The 13442-nt window shown below is 45.0% G+C and overlaps 1 protein-coding gene across 5 annotated transcripts; it reads right to left on the reverse strand.

Annotated features, from left to right (window-relative positions):
• Positions 1–232: 232 nt before the first annotated feature.
• RIOX2 (ribosomal oxygenase 2) lies at positions 233–13050 on the reverse strand. 5 transcript variants are annotated; one of them, XM_085240050.1, is made up of 10 exons: positions 12917–13050; positions 10489–10924; positions 8903–9022; positions 7564–7692; positions 5229–5332; positions 2887–2989; positions 2061–2226; positions 1723–1811; positions 1291–1404; positions 233–533 (listed from the first exon to the last, which is right to left on the reverse strand). In XM_085240050.1, the coding sequence occupies exons 2-10, from the start codon at positions 10918–10920 to the stop codon at positions 369–371; spliced, it is 1422 nt and encodes a 473-aa protein (XP_085096176.1). In that variant the 5' UTR covers positions 10921–10924; positions 12917–13050; the 3' UTR covers positions 233–368. The 5 variants fall into 5 exon arrangements, with proteins under 5 accessions (XP_085096176.1, XP_085096200.1, XP_010720146.1 ...); XM_085240074.1 differs by lacking the exon at positions 12917–13050 and adding an exon at positions 12857–12887; XM_010721844.4 differs by lacking the exon at positions 12917–13050 and adding an exon at positions 12630–12840.
• Between the last annotated feature and the right edge of the window lie 392 nt (positions 13051–13442).

Raw genomic sequence — 13442 nt, forward strand, 5'->3', positions numbered from 1 at the left:
GATGATGCTATGTGGGATTGCTCATTAAATATAGATCTTAAAGTATCCAAATATCTGCAACACTCCTGTCAGAATCCACTTGAGAGATGAGAAGATCCTTTTGCTAGGAGTAGCACTAATCTGGCAATTAAAGGCAAGATAAGCTGTTCCACTGTTACATTTCTGAGCAGCTCACCTGTTGCTGAGACACCCACTTACCCACAGCAGTAAAGGAACTAGAAGAACATTCAGCAACAGGCAGTAGCAAAGTATATTTATATTGCAACACACGATTGGCAGTACAAACTAAGGTCGGATGCAAAAAAACAAAATTAATTGAATAAACCTTTCACTTAAGAGATTCCAGAAGGAGCTAATGCACAAAAGCATCAAAAAACTTCTATTAGACATTCAGTCCACAGTGCCAAGGCCAGGTTTTCCTTCTCTTCAGCTGAGGTAAGTTTGAGTTCTTTCACACAGACAGTGCTGCCACTCCAAATCTGCTTCAGTGCATCCAGGTGTGACAGAGGAAAGCGCAGTCCATGAGGAGTTTGCTGAGAGGGGGAAAGAATGGGGAAAAGAGGCCACTTGAGCTATGTGCAGCAGCATGTTTGTTCTAATAGACAGGAGGGCAGAACGTAGGTGCTGATCAGCAGCATTCCTTTCCCACTTCACATGGGGATTTCTAATTGCATCCTCCAGGAGATCAGCATCACTCTGGCAATTTTCTTAATAAATGGAAATACAGTTGAAGTATCTTCTGCCACGAAGGGTATGCCTACATGTTCCAGCACCCCTTACTGAGGCAGGGAGACCTAAGGTATGTGTGTCATCCTAACTGAAGAAGCCTATCCCTAGCCATGGGTTGTTGAAGGGGATACCTTACCATGGCTGGAGACATTAAGGGCAGGAAGATATCTTCTAGGTTGTGCAACATGTTGTGCAAGTGCCTGTGTAAGACCTCAGCTACCAGTTTTCTCAACAGGTCCAGCAAAATACACTTCAAAAATTAAGTAACTACCAGGCAGAACTTGCTGTAACTACTGAGAGGATGTAGCTGCTGTACATCCCAGGGGATACTGCATGTAGTCAGATCAAACTGGGTTGTACACACTGACCAGCAGCCCCTCCCCCTGTTGCACGTATGTCATTCTATCCAGTAGGATGTACTGAAGGACACAAATGTAAGAGACGCTTTGAGATGTGCCAATAGCTCTGTCACCTACAGCATAACTCAAGGCACAAATAAGAAATGTTCAGCAACACCCAACATGGCAATGTAGCTTTTGTGTGTGTAGGTCAGGAACAAACCTGCGCTGCACCTTCTTCGCTACCAGTATCGTCGTCATCTGTCCCCATCATGTGAGTTTCTCTCCTGTTCTTTAAGGAATGATAGACATACACCATTTCTTTGCGAATTTCATCCTAAGAGACAGCAGGAGGGAAACAGTTACATTGTAATGATCTGCCCATCTGACCTTAGATAGAAACCAGGCACCTGCTGTGCAAAACATAGACTACATTTAATTCTGTAGGTCTCCCGCAGGAGGCAAGAAGGTGCCATAGTGCTGTTTGACAACAATCTCATCATCTCCTATCAAATCGTTAGAGGACGCAGCACCCAACCCATCCATACCTGCACAACCTTTTGAGACAGACCAGCACAATGGAGCAAGAACTCTCACGCCATGCAACACACCCACAGCATGAAGCACGGAAGGGTGGTGCAGGGGTTATACTTACAGAATTCTCTTGATCTGGCTCCACTGTAATTACAGCATGATCCCTGAACTGCAGTCTGATTTTGCTGTCTAATTTTGGCAGTTTCCCACCTAAAAAAGAAATCAGAAAGGAAGGAAGCCATATAAATAGTGCAAACTGACCTTTCAGTGCCCTGCTCTCCCAGCCATTCTCTTGTACCTAGATTATTCGTTACGTTCTCACCGTCTGTCTCAAACACAAAGCTCACACTAGACTGCAATCTTTGCCTACCTTAAAACACCATAATCATTAAGGGCAGAGTTAGCAACAGCCCTGCCATCACATCAGCAAAAAGAGTCGGTACAGAACTCAAAACTCACCTGGAGTTAAAGAGTCAGCATCGCATCCCAAGCAAGGTGGCAAACGGTTCATAATGAAATCCTTCCTCATGTCGGAGGATCTCAGTTCTCTGCTGTTCTCCAGACGGTCTGCAAGCATTCTCAGAATGCTACTCAGTTTTTTTGTTGAGTCTGCTATATCCACCTGCTAAATATGCACACACAGTTCCTTTCACATGAATTCCAGCTAAACAGAGACTATTCTGAAGAAAAAGAGGCACAGTAATAAAGTAACAATCTGGAAAGATAGGAGAGGACCACCCAAAGGGTAACAATTACTTTCTCCCAAAACAATAAATATTGTTTCTTTTACATGTTCCACATAAACTGCTCACACATCAAAGCTGAAGCTCAGTTTTCCTCACTGTGGGGCTGCCCACAATGCTGAAGGGCCTGCAAGTGTACCTGAGAGAGAGAGAACTGTTCCTTCCTCACACTGATGAGCTGATCAGCAGCACAACCAGACTACCGTAAGGACACACACACACCAACATACAGCTCCATTAACTTTTCAAAAGTTAGACTTGGTGGAAACTATGCCTATCTGACAGCTCCAAACCAAAAAGCACTCTTTTGAGAAGGAAGTGAGCCACACAAGGCCACTGTGATACTGAAGAAAGGAACTGCAACAAACAGGGCAACACATCAGCTGGACCAAACCTCCTGTCACCCTGAAGTCTTCAAAAGCTGCTAGACAAGACAGTGCCTTTACACTGAGCTCTCAGAGCAGATCAGCAAGACCCACGCTTGCCTCCATGCTGAAGTTCCAGCTGGATGCACTGCTTTTCCCTCAGACCTTCTTACTTACCATAAGCAGTTTCCTTGGAATGCTTGTCCTCAAGGCCACATCCTCTTTTGCAGTATTGAATACAAGGCCAGGAATTGCATCCAGTAAGAAGTCTCCCCAGGAACTGCAGGACAGAAAGAAATAATAAAAATTACTGAAACGACTGCATAGAAGTAAAACAGGCATACTTTATTGTGTGTTGGATAGTATCATTTAACATTCTTTTGAAGCATTTCCATTGCTGCAAGAAACGTGTCCAGGGCTATCAACTTCAGTATAGACCCATTTTTAGCTTTGCTACAAACTTATGATCACAGGAAGACCCTAATATATCTCTACCGGGATTTTTAAGATACCTACATACCTAACAGTCACCTTGTAGCTAGGGGTCTTCTGTGTGTGTTAGATTCTCTCTCAAAGGCTGAATATATTCCAAAAAGCTAATCTTTTGCTCTCCATGTTTCCATTCCCCAGCTGTGATAAGCCAGAGGAGGGGGGGGAGGGTTCCCACCTGCATCTTCATTCTGTAGCCTGAGTCAATCTCATCAGAACCAGGTGTGTCCCTCATGCAAAAAATGCTGTCCTGTCCACCTGTGGTCTCTGCCTACCTCACCCTCAAAGAACAGTGAGACATCTTATACTTCTTACTGCTTCCCTCCTCTTCCACCAAATTCCCACATCAGCAACTATCTTCAGGAACTCATTGCTGTGACAAACTGCCCTGCTTATAACAACTGCCACCAGACTTGTCCAGGCCAGACCTCCGCCTGAGGCAGGAAGACAAACCTCACCCCAGTGCACAGTGCAGTCCCTTAGGGCTCAGAGCCCGAAATTCCTCAAGGTGCCATTTCGTCAGCACTGGAAGTGCTGAGGAAGTACTGAGAAACTGCCCTTTCCCCACATAAGGCTGTCAGGTCTCCAGCAACCCTGTTATAAAGAACTTGTCTGACCAACACTACCTGACACACAACAATGTATTGATCACACCAGACAAAACCTGTCCTGCACACCCAGGACCACTCCTGCACACCAGTATAGCAAACCCACTTCCATCAGTACACCAAAGCACACTTCTCCTGGTGTCACATTCCTGTCTGTTCAGTTTGCTGCACCGGGGATAAGAAAAGCACCAGGCCAACACAGGAGGGTGGTGTCCCAAAAAAGGATAGGGAATGGGAGGTGGAACAGGACTTCAGCTCGGGTGTGCCTCCAAACACAGCCAAAGCAGCTCAGTGTTAACACTGCCACCTAGAGAATAAATGAATTCAAACACTCTGCAGCAGCCATCAGCATATACAGAAAATAATTTTTTGCCTTCTCAGCAGAAGAGTATAAATTAAAATCAATAGAACTCATTTTTGATAATGAACTCACACAGCTTCACCTTAACCACACTCCAGTGTGGAGAACTGCCCATGTTAAGAGTTAGCAGCAGCACTGAATCCCAGCCTTACAGATGGTACACCTGGTTAGAAAAGCATCTTAGAATCATCTAGAACATGCCAAAACTTGTTCTGTCCTATGCTGTACCAACAGAAATCCTTCCTGATTCCTAACTCAGGCCAATGGCTCCAAACCCAGCACATGAGAGCAGCTGACTGAGTTGCAGCAGCATTTCCCTGTGTGATGAAAAGGTTTCAGTGGGCACAAGCATTAGATGCATGTCAAAGGAAATCTGCCTTGCATGCATGTATTAGGAGATGAAAAGCACAGATAAGCAGAAAACACAAGCAAAGAAAGAATGTGCAACAGGTCCACCAGAACAGGCGTGGGTGACTATGAAATGCAAGAGAGGAGATGAAAGGAGCAATCCCTGACTCTCTCTCTGGATTATAAAACAAACAGCAATTTCAGTCACTGCTGAGAGTTCTAAACATGACAGTGAGCTTCCTGTTGTAATATTACCTTCCACATTAAAGTTTGTTTATGATAAACAATAAAATAGTTCGCTGAATAAAAAGTTTGAAGTGGCCTTGTTTACAAGGAAGTGTTTCCCTCCTCTGTTTCCCCCAACCTCCACAACTGAAATTACAGCTACCTGAATGCTGGCCTAGATCTTGTCATTAACAGCAGGTACGTAGGTGACAGTAGGGCACCTGCACATATTCCATTCCACTGTATTTCTACAAAGAAATGCTATGCCCTATCCGTGCATTACCTCACAGACAAACAAAAGATACAAGGACTGAATGGGACAAACACAGAAAAGAGCTCAGCAGAGTTCATTATAAGGTTGTATTTTAACTGTAAGACGTCACTTCTTTGAAACACGGGCTTCAGGTCCGTACTATTCACACACATTGCCTGGAAGATGAAAGCCATTTTCAGAAGCAACAGAACGAGAAAGAGTAAGGAGGAATTACTTGTTTTGGTAGGTACTGATGGTCACATGTGTAGAATAAGATACACCAGGAGGTGTGTCAGCTTGGTGAATTGTCCCTCTTGGGAAGTACAGTAAGTCACCCGGCTGCAAGAAAAAGAATTGATACATTTAGGGCACATGCTCAAACCTTACTGCACTGTTATCCAAACAAAGAAAATGCTCTATAAGCAAACAGACAAACAACATGGATTGGTTTTGTTTCTTTAATCACAAAATAGGGAGATACTCCAGTTACATTTTAATAACAGAGCGCTCTATGCCAGAAAGTCTGAGCTTCCCAATTTACTGTTAGTATTTACTGTACACCTGTCTGAAAACGCAAAGCAAGCCTTGAAGGGTAAAGAGCACACACTGTCCTACTCAACTGTGTAACAGGGACAGAGCAGCAGCTGAGAGGAACCTGCTGAAAGTACAGTGAGCTAGCAGAGCAGACCTCAACCAAGTAGAAAGCTGGTGTTTCACAAGAAATGACAAATATCCTGTACGGACCATAAGCTGCTGCAATACTGCTGTCTTAAATTCTCAGTTGTAGCACTTAAAAATACCAAGTGCAACCTCTCCCCTCCCTCCCTTTCTTCTCACTTACCTAAATTAAATCCCCAGGCAGATACACATTAGGCTAGGCAGTCAATGTAAGAGAGAAATGTGCAGCAGGCCATATCACCTCCAATAAGGTTACCTACAGTTTCCCCTATAAACATCTACAGAGCTGCACAGCGCAGTCAAGGAGAAAAGTCATAAAACAGCAGTCGTGAAATCTGATTCCATTTTAATTTTACCCTTCCTTAAATGTGATCCCATCAAAAGAAGCAGAGATCACTGTCACTTACAGCAGTCTTCACTGCAAAGTGTGACTCCTACTCATCTCATCTCCTTGGTAGTCTCATCAGCACGAAGCAATGAACCAGCAAGCAAAATGTTCATCAAGTAGAACAAGCACTCTGGGTTGCAACAGACAGAGGAGGACATGACAGAGCAGCTCCCAAGAGACACAACAAGGTTCTGAGCACTTCAGCTTTTTCTTACTTCTGAACTGGATAAAGGAGAGGCAGACACAGGAGGGGATATCAGCAGGGTAAAATAGGAAACCACTTGAGGGATGGCCAACCACCAACCAGCTCTGTACCTCACATCAGTAAGAAGCCAGCCGTGTCCACAGCCTGCTGAAGGGTCACCAAGACCACTTGAGGCACAAATCAGCACGCTCCCATGCATACCCAGCTACTCAGAGAGAGATCTGAAGTACATCTCCAACTGGTCCATTTGTTCCAAACTGCCCATGAACAGCAGGCAGAAGTGCAAGAAAGGAGAAGGAAAATATTCTACCGAGAGGTTTAGGGAAGAAATACTGGTCTATACATCCTTGTCAGAAAGTGTCACAGACAACCAAAATCTAAGAGAGATGACTCAAAAGAAAAGGGGCACAGGAAGTGAACACCAAACCTGGAACATTTTTAAGGCCTTTTCAGGGCCAGAGGCCAGTATTTTCACTGCACTAACATCAGTAAACAGCCTGCGGAATGCAACGTTATTCCATAAAAATCACAGGCACTGAAGTCCAGCCCAACGTGTTGCGGAAAGAAAAAAAAAGGAATAATTGTAATTTACTAAGCTTTGTATCAAGCAATACTTTCTGACAACTGAAAATTACTGTCAGATTGCATAGCCAGTAAGGTCAGCACCATTACAACGTAGAACGCTGTTCCTACACTTACCTACTTGCACAGGTAAGTCGGAACACAGGGAAGAGGAGGGACCTTGCCCAAACAGGCCCTACTGATAAGGCACGAGGTAGGGAAACTAAAGAGGCTCAGTTTCAGAAGCAGCACTGCCTGCTGGGGAAGTAACCCCCTTCTGAAGTACAACTACATAAACTACAACAGGCCAAGTACCAGATCTCCTGCCATCAGAAAGGCTGTATTCATTAGCCCTCATTAAATGCTCTTTTTATTCCAAATAATAGGACACAGACAGGCATTTGATTTTCAGGTTTGGAAAAAGAGAAAAACAATACAAGTCAAGACAGTTTTTTTGGTTTATGCTTTTGTTTATCAGTCAGGTATTATATATGTCATATATTCACCAGAACAGTGCACAAATGGACCAGCCTGACTGATCACAGACAGCATTGCAGCAGCACAAAACACTTCATAGGACATTTCTCATGCTCACAGTATTTTGTGCACCAATCCTTCCCCACAGTTTTGCAACTGCAAGAACTCAGAATACTGTCTTCTAGGGAAGAATGATTTTAGATATAACTACTTTTCTCACAACTACAGTTCAGCCCAGTTAAAGCAGTTCAGTTCTAATACCTTTAACACAAATTCATGCGTGGGATTCCCAATCCTATCTTCTGATTCCACGTTATATTCCCGAGCTAAGTGCACCGTTGGTTTATAGAGCCGCCAGTGCTTCTCGCCTTCCAGCTGGAGGATGAACACCTGCAAAGGACCATAAATCCAAGTGCACAATGAAGTCTTGCTTCCTACTACACACTTCAACTCATCAGAAGTGTTAATGCATCCTCTTACTCAGAATGTCTGTGGAACCATGCCAGAAATCAGAACCAGGAAGCAAACATGATAACACAGGGCAGTTCTCTGACATATTTCACCTGCCCTGCTCTCAGCTACCCCACAGCACGGGGAGCAGGATTCCTCTCCTGAGGAATTTGTACATGTCTATAATGCAGAAATATACATCCAAAGTATTTTTTTAGGCCTTACTTAGAGAAAGCGGGAAGAAAACTTGGGAAGTAAGATCTGCTTTATCCTACCTAAGGCAGGCACTTGGAAATCCCCATTTTTCCCAAATTACTTCAAAAAGCGTTAGACAACTAACTTAAAAGTAGCATCTACCACACAGATATTCAGAATATGAGGTGGTAGAGCTCTCATTACCAATGACTGACACCCAGAGCACTCAAAACACCTTGATGACATATGGTATCTGAATATTCCAATATCTGGAAGTTGCTTACAACGAGAGTGGGGTTGGTCTCTTCTCACTGGTGACAGGACAAGGGGAAATGGCCTCAAGTTGCACCAGGGTAAGTTTAGGTTGGATCTCAGGAAAAAACTTCTTTACAGCAAGGGTTGTTAAGCACTGGAATAGGCTCCCCAGGAGGTTGTTGAGTCACCATCCCTGGATGTGTTTAAAAACCCTTTGGATGTGGTGCTCAGGGACATGATTTAGTGCAGGGTTGTTAGGTAGGGTAGTATGGTTAGGTCGTGGTTGGACTTGACAATCTTTAAGGTCTTCTTCAACCTGAGTGATTCTGTGATATGTCAGAAACTGCAAGTTCTAGAGCTGCTACAGAAAAATGAAATGTACGTATTTAATGTGGAATAAAACCTGGTACCACAGCCCAACTTGAAGAATTGCTTTTTTAATGCACTGGTTATTGGAATGTTTCTTTTAGAAGCACACTTCATGTGCACACTGCCATTAGACACCTCAGTAACCATTCAGTAAAAATAAAGAGGGGAAAAAAAAAAACAACCATAAAGAAACACTTTAACTTCTCAGTGGAAAAACATTTTTCTCTAAGAAATTACTTTATGAGAGAAGGGAAGAAAAACGACACAGATAGGACCCCTGCACCAGCAAAACCCCACGTATATTCCCACAGACAATACTGTGCTGCCCTACCTCAACATCATCGTAGTGAGGGGGAAGGCCCTGGGACCCCTGTGGAGTAATATAGACATTTGATCCAACCAGAGACCCAAAGTAGCACTCCAGCTTCTCTTGAATCTTCCACAGCTCCTCCTGCAAAAAGAAAAGGACATGTTACTGTTGGAGACCTCAACCATCCTGGCTGCTGCCCAACTCTCATCCTCCCTGGCTACTCAGAGGTTCTTCTAGGGAAGAACCAACTGGGACACTGAGGCTGGGAAGGGATGGACAGGGCTAGGCACAGACGGAAATTCACCAACCACCTCCCCCATGTCCCATGAACAACAGAACATCTTAATAAAAGAAACATATGCATGGCTTTCATTGTACTGGCTACTACCAAAGAGACTACACAAAGATTAGAGAGCTTTTCGCAGCGACTCCAATTGCAACACATTGCAAGTACACAATCAAGGAGATAAAACATCTCTGACATTGTTTTTTTTTTTTTAATATGCCTTAGATATATTGCAGCATATGGATCAGGTTATTTGTGTGTGGAGTAAGACACAGTTTTAGAGATGTTCAAAGCAAGCACCTTTGGTATCTTTCAATCTGTTAGAACTGCTTTGCTCCTCCACAACTGAAGATGTACATTAAAATTTAACAGATGCATGTCAAGAGATGCTTCTAAAAACCTTCAAAGCACAAAGCTAGTGAGGTACATCATAACAGATGCTGAAGAGTGCTGATAAGACTTCACCCATTACCACTCATCCGTGCTAACAGAGGCAGCACTTAAAAACACCATCACAACACCACAAAACCCTCTAATAGCTAGACCTTTAATTCATCTGCTAGCTTTAGCTGGGCAAAATGAAGGTGCCAAAATGGCAGGCTTTTCAGGAGTTAAAGAGCTGTACATTCCTGTCCTTACAGAATACTTCTTCATTAAATTGCAGACACCACAGGACAGAAAAGAACTACTTAAATCCAAGCGTAAGCACCTGAGTCCTTGACACAACTGTGCAGACACCACTGCCTCATTCTGAATGCTTCTGATTGGCATTCTGAATGCTTCTGATTGGAGAAGCATCAAAAAGAACAAGAAAGAGGGGACAATCACCACAACTGAGGTACAAAACCATGGTACAATTCAAAGCCAATTCATCAGAAAGAACTGTGGTGTCCTGCAAATATATTACATTATTTTACACCTTACCCTTCACTGAACTGGCATAAATGCTCTATTTGCACATGAGAACAAAGGGATAAAAACTAAAGCAGACAGTGATAAATAATCATCAACATTATGCATTCAGATCTGTTTGAATTTTTATGTGACAAAGCAAATCCTTAAAAAGGAATACTTAATTTTATAGCGTAACTCAGATGTTTTTCTTGCTGCAAAGCACTGAAGCACGACGGGCTGTGCAAAATTATAAATCATGTTTTGATTAAAACAGCTTATATATGGGTTTCAGCAGGCCACCAATGTCAGCTCCTTCACCTGGACCTTCTGGGGGCAGAGATAAAGCTCTGTCCAGCATGCCTCAAGCAAAACACACTGCATTACAAAACACACATTAGTTTTACTTAAACTCATGAAATGACCCAACCTTAAACCTCTGAGGCTGATGGAACTGGATGGTTGCCTTTTTCTGGTCAAAGTCTTTCTTCAGCTGTGCATAATTCACTCTGCCTTCTTTATTTAAAACCTTCTTTTTTCCATTCACACATCTGCAGATATTTATATCACGCCCATAGTACAGCCCTTGGCTGCACAGCTCCTTCAGATCTGACAGCTGGAAGAGGGACTGGTAGTAAGTAGCCAGTAGGGGATCGTTTCTCTGAACAAGCAGCGGCTTTTCTTCCCAGTACTCCCTGAAAAACTCCTCTGGTTTGATGGGAGAGATCAGGCTTGCGAAGAGGCTGTCTGGGCTCTCAAAATCCATGACTGATGGCGAACAAGCTGCATCCACCTTTGCTCGTTTGGACTGCACCTGCATTTCCATCCCCACCTCAGCATGCTTTCCTCCCTTCTTGGGCATGGTCCTGTTCAAGAGGAGAGAGATGTAAGAGTCAGCCAGCACCATAACCTCATGGGCCCTGTACAGCTCCTCCTGCCTTCTCTAGGGGGGCTACAGCAGCACACTGGAAGCAGTTGTTTTCAGGTGCTCACTATTCTGCTCACACAAGTAGCAGAAAAGAGAATGCCCCCAGCAGATCTCCAACCCGCTTTCACTTCCTCTGCAAAGGGCTCTACTGGGTGCTGTTGCACACAGAAATAGCAATCCCACACCTGAATCTGTATGAGAAACACAAAGAATCCAAATGGCCACACGGGAGATCTTCATAAATGCATAAATCCACCCAAAGAACTCCTGTTAGAATGCTCTTTTGTAGCAACAGCAACATTTTTTTTTTTTAATAGCTCAGATGTAAGAGGTTTAGTAACATGCAAAGGGGTGAAGAGGGATAAAAGATAAGCTCGCACCCTATTGCTGCACAGTTACCGGAGTGCAGCTCCAGCAGTACCTACAAAGAGGGTGAGGGAATATCTGGTATCACAGCACGCACTTGGAGCACAACAGGCAGCAATATCAAGGAGAGGAACATGGGAACAGCAAGGACAAATTTAAGAGCTGGTTGTTGGGAGGGGAGAAGGCTCCAAAGAACTGAAAAAGCCAAAGGCAACCACCTCGTTGCCCCACCGCAGTAACCGTACTGCATTCGGCATGGCCAATTCTGGCAAAACTAAGTTTACAGAAAAGAGGGAATGCTTTTAGGCCTTTCTGTTGATGCTGTGCAATCACAGCAAAACGTACAATGGTACGGCTCTGCCTACATCTCCACAAAGTTGTCAAACTGCATGGTTTATGCAGGCTATCAAGAGAGCTTTTTAATCAAAATGTAGTCAGTTAAAGTTGGAAGTCATTTACTTTGTTCTTCCAGGCAGATAATCTGCTCATATATTGTTATATAAAAATAATTAAAATAGAAAAAAAAGACTGCCTGCTAGCCTCTGGGGTCTGGCTAACTGCAGCTAGCACTGAGCATATGCTCATGTCTGAGCATGCCTGTGAACCAATGGGAGCAGCCATAGCTACTGCTGCTTTCATTTTGAAGTAGAAATTATGCCTCTGCTCTTAAAAATAAATGCTCTTATGCTTTCATTTACACAGATTTCTTACCATAGAAACACAAAGTTTGGAAAAGGTCACTACCAGCCCATCCCCACCATGCCCACTATCCATGTCCCTCAGTGCCACATCCACACAGTTCTTGAACACCTCCAGGGACTGCAACTTCACCACCTCCCTGAGCAGCCTGTGCCAGTGCACTGCCACTCTTTTGGAGATTTTTTCCTAATATCCAACCTGAACCTCCCCTTGCCCAACTTGAGGCATTTCCCTCTCATCATATCGCTGTTACCTTGGAGAAGAGGCCGACTCCCAGCTCACCACAGCCTCCTTTCAGGCAGTTATACAGAGCAACGAGGTGTCCTTTGAGCCTCCTCCAGACCGAACAATCCCAATTCCCTCAGGCGCTCCTCACAGGACTAATGCTCCAGGCCCTCACAGCCCACTGCCCTTCTCTGGACACGTTCCAGGGTCCCCGTGCCTGAACACAGCACTCCAGTGCGGAGTACAGGGGAAGCACACTCCAGCCTACCAATACAGGTACACACACAGTCCCCAATTCCCTCACTCAGCAGACACCCACACTGCTACGCCAGCTCCCGGATACAGCGTCTCACCGCGAGTTCCTCCGGCTGCCCGGAGCCACACATGGCTACTATCACACTTTTTCCAGAAGGGAAGAACGCAGCGCGTAGAGCTGCAGTGCCAGCGCTCACACGTGCAGCCGCGCTGATCGGGGCACAGGGCTCGCCCACGCAGCCGCCCGACCCGGTGCCCCAGCAACCCACGCCGCCGCCCGGCCCGGCCCTCCCCGCAGCCGGGTCACGAGAAGCCTAGGTCTCACCCCCCGCACTCATAGACTCCGTCCCGTCACCATAATTCGCCCCCCACACACGCGGCTCACCCTGCCCGGCGTGCAGGCCGAGGAGTGGGGCGGGGCCGGGGGAGGTGTTCAGCGGCCGCCACAAAATGGCGGCGGTGCGCAGGGCCTGCGCTGTTGGTTATGGTCTGGGATTTGATCTGCTTAACGGATAACGAAGTGCCTGGGGTGTGTCTTTTCGTGGATCGGGGGCTTAGCTCCAGTGCCCTTCCGCTGATGATTCCCAAAGTCTTTAGAGTCTTCACTGAGCACATAAAAGCTTATGGAAAAGAACGTTAGTTGTCTTTTTTAAAGATGCCTGTTAATGGGTTACTTTACAGTGGCCGCGAGGTGTCAGAGAAATAATTAGGCCGGTTTTGGTGAGCTTTTGTTTTTGTGTGCTGACAGCTCCAAGCATACCTCATAGAACTACTGACAAAAGGTGAATTTTGGAAACCTCAGCAGCCCTTCAGCGTATGGCTGAAAGCTACGGGTAGTTACTCTGCGGGCACAAGATGGTTGTGCAGTCCTGCTCCTCTGTGTGGTTAGTTTGCTGTTCACACAGAAGCAA

This window comes from Meleagris gallopavo, chromosome 1, assembly GCF_905368555.1.
Source record: "Meleagris gallopavo chromosome 1, MGAL_WU_HG_1.1, whole genome shotgun sequence".
Lineage (NCBI taxonomy): Eukaryota > Metazoa > Chordata > Aves > Galliformes > Phasianidae > Meleagris > Meleagris gallopavo.

What these genes read in the sequence shown, in the direction of transcription:
- RIOX2 (XM_085240050.1), bottom strand. Translation starts at nt 10,920, where the DNA reads ATGCCCAAGAAGGGAGGAAAGCATGCTGAGGTGGGGATGGAAATGCAG. An exon ending in CGCATGAATTTGTGTTAAAG is followed by an intron (nt 5,333 to 7,563) that starts GTATTAGAACTG and finishes TTTTTCTTGCAG; the next exon opens with CCGGGTGACTTACTGTACTT. An exon ending in AGCCAGATCAAGAGAATTCT is followed by an intron (nt 1,405 to 1,722) that starts GTAAGTATAACC and finishes GCTGTCTCTTAG; the next exon opens with GATGAAATTCGCAAAGAAAT.